Here is a 4,989-nt window from a genome sequence, read left to right on the forward strand (position 1 = left end):
AAATATTGTGAAATATTTTTAAACTTTAAGCTAGTTTGCATGGAAGGATGTTATCATTACTATAGTCACTGATCCAGACACTGAAGAAGAAAGAAGCCACATGAAAATATCAACCAAAATTATGTATTAGGTTTCAGGTGATTACAACCCTAGCTTTGAAAATAGCTACAACTGTTTTTTCTGTATTTTTAAGAATTTGTTGCCGTGAAAATACTCAAGATCACCTGAGTTCAATTTATGACAAAAGATAAGCCTTAGTTTTTAATGTCATTCAAATATGTTTTTAAATCAATAAAATTTCCAAGACAGAATTTCCTATTTTTCAAGTTTGGCAGAATTTTGGTAAGGAATTCAGGATCTCTTCCCACCCTTCCAACGTGGGGTTATTTTCCAGAAGAACTGCCAATACTTCAGTTATCTTCTTGGAAGAAACAGAGTGGCCTGGTTCCCCTGCTGACTTATGAGTTATTCCTTAACTCGACAGGAATAAGCCTGTTCCCTTATACTCACATAGCACAGACTGGATATTTGAGCCTGATTTTTGGCTCTTTCATCTGAACTCTTCCTCTGTTGGCAAGCCTGTGTTCTGGATGGTCCCTCTTTTATCAGAGACACTTTCTGTCTGACATGTTCGTGGGTCCGTATCTCATCTTAGCAGTGGTAAAGGCAGACAGTCATGGGGAGATCTAACCATCATATTCCTCACACTCTGTGACCAAAAGAAAATTTTTTTAAAAAAAGCTCCAATAACAGAGACATTTAGTCCAGTCTGGCTACAACAGGAAGGTGAAGCCAAGAGCAATTTACCCCTTGTTACTCCTTCCTTTCACTTTCATTAAATGTAATCTTTTTGAATATTCTTCAGTGGTGACATCTAATGCCACACCTAAATTTCTTTTTTTAATTAAAAGAAAAAAAAATGCCTGAAGGAATAAAAAGCCCTAGGGCTTCTGACAAAATATTTTAGAAGGTAAATGATAGCTACAGACTCCAATCACTATCATATAATTAGACTGTTCAAACAGAAAAAATATGACTCTAGAATGTTACATCTTCCTGACAACATGACATGACATGTTTTGGATAATATTGGGAGCAGGCTTGGGTTATAGTCATGGAAACTCATTATATACACACATAGACACACATACATAAATACCACATATGTTTGTGCATATTTGGTGTATATAATGTACAACTGTTAAGTGGAATCTATTTAGGAAGAGAATAGTAAGTTTATTTAGGGAATGTGTGTACTCAGTTAAGTGGGGATTTTTTCTAAAGCCACTAGTAGGAACGATAAAGTTGCTTTATCAAACCATCAACAAAGAGCCTGCCTTCTTCATCTCTATATCATTTGGACAAAATGTAGTAGAGAATTCTCAGTTTCTGTTGTATCTCTGAAGTTTATAAACACATCAAGGGGGCAAGGACACCCCAACATTTCAATTTAAAACCTTTATATTTTTAATATGCACGTTGAAATAAGACTGTATGAAGAGATATTTATATTCCTGGTATAAGTCTGATTCATATCGTTCCAGTGGTATTTTTGTTTTATTTCCATTGATCAGTAAGATTTCTCTAGAAAAGCCACACTGCATTTACTAAATAGCCTCTAGCAAAGAGGACAAGAAAAGGGCCATAGTTTTCTATCAGATTCATAGAAAAGGGTTCCTTTCAGGGAAGAAAGAACCTTGAAGTGTTTGCCAAGAATGTGAAATTCCTGGTGTATCTAGAGTTCAAGTGTCTTCTTAGTGATTCTTACATAGGAAAGAATTTTAAGTAGAGAGAAAGATTTTTTTTTAATAGTATATATTCCAAGGGAACTAGTTTGAGAAACTGAACAGCCTCAATGATCCATGAAAAACTTACATATACCTAGGGATTGACACTGACCTCAGCTATTTCTGAAACCTGGATTAAACCATCTGTATTGGAAATCTAATTGAGTTTCATTCACTTCCTTTATTTACCAGTATCTACTGGCTGCCACAAACTGTTCTGTCTGCTAGGGTTATGGGAACAGAGTCCCTGCTCTCAAAGTTCATATGCTAGTGGACGAGAAAGCAATTAAACACAACACCATTAGAAGAGATAAGTAGTATGAGAGAGAGGCAGTGAAAACACTAAGTTGAGTGGGGTTTGAAGGAATGATTGAAGAACATTTTTTTTTTCAAACTTTTTATTTTGTATAGGGGTATAGCTGATTAACAATGTTGTGGTAGTTTCAGTGAACAGTGAACTTAGCCATACATATGCATGTATCCATTTTCCTTCAAACCCTCCTCCCATCCAGGCTGGCACATAGCATTGAGTAGAGTTCCAAGTGCTATACAACAGATCATTTTTGGTTATCCATTTTGAGTATAACAGTGTGTACATGACCTTCCCAAACTCCCTAAATATCCCTTCCCCTTGGTAACCATAGATTCCTTTTCTAAGTCTGGGAGTCTCTTTCTGCTTTGTAAAATAAGTTCATTTGTATCTTTTTTTTTTAGATTCCACTTATAAGGGTTGTCATACGATATTTCTCCTTCTCTGTCTGACTTACTTCACTCAGTATGATACTCTCTAGGTCCATCCATGTTGCTGCAAATGACAGTATTTCATTCTTTTTAATGGCTGAGTAATATTCCATTGTATACTGTACCACATCTTCTTTATCCAGTCCTCTGTCAATGGACATTTAGATTGCTTCTATGCCTTGGCTATTGTAAACAGTGCTGCAATGAACACTGGAGTGCATTTTTCCTTTCAGATCATGTTTTTCTCTGGATATATGCCCAGCAGTGAGATTAGTGGGTCATATGGTGGATCTATTTTTTTTTTTTTTAAGGCACCTCCATACTCCTGTCCATGGTGGGGATAATTTACATTCCCACCAACAGTGTAGAAGAAGAACACTTTCTGAATAGCATGACTCTACCATTGAATGCTCTAGGATGAACATAGGAGGATGTTCCAAACCTGACCAGGAAGGAAAATCAGAAAACCTCAAGCCATTTGCTGCTGCTGCTGCTGCTCAGTCACTCAGTCACACTGACTCTTTGTGACCCCATGGACTGTAGCTGGGCAGGCTCCTCTGTCCATGGAATTTTCCAGGCAAGAATACTGGAGTGGATTGCCATTTCCTTCTCCATGGATCTTCCCAACCCAGGGATTAAACCACATCTTGCACCTCCTGCATTGGCAGGTGGATTCTTTACTGCTGTGTCACCTGGGAAGTCCATTCAAGGCATTTATTAGCCATATATATTAGATCCTAAACAGTAGGCAGGAATAAAATCTATTCCTTGCATACTCCAATATTTGGAATTTGTCCTCAAAGCTTGGAGGGTCTATTGAAGGATTTGTTTGTTTGTTTGTTTTGTGGCCCTGAAAAGGGCCTTTGGTTGAAATCAAGCTCCTGAGAGCAAATGAGAAAGCTTAACTGCCAAAACCGTAGAGAGTACGGCCCTGGCGCTTGAGAGCGTAGACCACGTCCGTAGCGGTGACTGTCTTCCACTTGGCATGCTCGGTGTAGGTGACCGCGTCCCGGATCACGTTCTCCAGAAACACTTTCAGGACCCCGCGGGTCTCTTCGTAGACGAGCCCGGAGATGCGCTTCACACCACCACGACGAGCCAGGCGGCGGATAGCAGGTTTAGTGATGCTCTGGATGTTGTCGCCCAGAACCTTGCGGTGGCGCTTAGCATCGCCTTTCCCAGACCTTTGCCACATTTGCCGCGTCCAGACATGGCTTCACGAGAAGTAAACCAACAGCAACTCTGAAGGATTTTTATTTTTAAGACTTTTTTTTTAAGTGGACCATTTTTAAAGTCTTTATTGAATTTGTTATAATATTGTTTCTGTTTTGTTTTTTGGCCACTAGACATGGAGGATCTTAGCTCCCTGACTAGGAATTGAACCCATAACCCTTGCATTGGAAGGTGAAGTCTTAACCACTGGACCACCAAGGAAGTCCCTACTTAAAGATTTTAAATGAGAGAGTAGCATGGTCAGATCCCTTTTCTTCCTTCTGTGATTGGAGACAGGTTGCTATGAGACTTGGGGATAATTTTGTACAATGGCACTAGTTTATCATATCCATTGTTCAAAAGACACCACATGTGTATGCGACCCCCACATGACTTTTGTATTGTGAGCATTAATTATCAGACTGGGAAAAAAAAATTCTGTTTAGGAATTATTCATGGGTGGCTGTGGAGGAATCACATGTGCTCTACACTCTTTCAGCTTAGATTACCCCGCAACCTCATTGATCATTTTTCTCTGACTTTTTTTTGGCAACGAAGACTAGTTCCGTTTCCTTCAAGTCTTGCATGATTCAGGACAAATACCTCATGTCTCATGATACCTCAGTAAAGCCAAAAGTTTAAATGATTTTTCAGGAAAAATACACTTTTCATGTAAGCATCTTTTCTAATTAAATTTATCATTTCATTAACAGAGTGAGCATAATGACTCATCTTTATCTATTTCTTTTCCTGTTTGGGAAGGCAAAGGTGGGACACATTTTACTTAAAAAGGCTTCAGGCTAAGGTGGTTCCACTCCTGGCAGTCAGCCTGCTGTTCTTTTAATAAAACACATTCACTTTTCTTTCCTTATCACTGATCTAAGAAAGCATTAATTACTAATATAAATTCATATTTAAAATTTTTTTCAAGCACACTTTTTATAAATCTGTGCAGTGGGCTGCACTGCTTCTTAGACTGTAATCCACTGTATAATCATTTTCAAAATAGACCAATGCTCTTTTAATTCACTAGAAAACTTGGCATCATTTTAAATCTGTAAATGAATCCATGAGGTTGGAATACAGCACTGACCTTTCAAAGTGCCCCCTTTTAAAGAATGTCACTTCTTTACTTATGTTTATTTTCTATCCCAGAAAATATGTTTTCTTTGTTTTTTAAAAACCCCATAAATACTATGCTGATCAAGTCAGAACTCTCTGAAAGTATATTTAAGAAAGTAATTGGGAA

The 4,989-nt window shown here is 38.0% G+C and overlaps 1 protein-coding gene across 1 annotated transcript; it reads right to left on the reverse strand.

The window, feature by feature from the left end:
• Window positions 1-2,629: 2,629 nt before the first annotated feature.
• LOC139186817 (histone H4-like) lies at window positions 2,630-4,578 on the reverse strand. The gene is given in 2 exon segments (XM_070802165.1): window positions 2,630-3,710; window positions 3,713-4,578. Coding segments are annotated over 2 exon segments (495 nt in total). The 5' UTR covers window positions 3,927-4,578; the 3' UTR covers window positions 2,630-3,429.
• Window positions 4,579-4,989: the final 411 nt, after the last annotated feature.

The sequence above is a fragment of the Bos indicus genome, chromosome 14, assembly GCF_029378745.1.
Source record: "Bos indicus isolate NIAB-ARS_2022 breed Sahiwal x Tharparkar chromosome 14, NIAB-ARS_B.indTharparkar_mat_pri_1.0, whole genome shotgun sequence".
NCBI lineage: Eukaryota > Metazoa > Chordata > Mammalia > Artiodactyla > Bovidae > Bos > Bos indicus.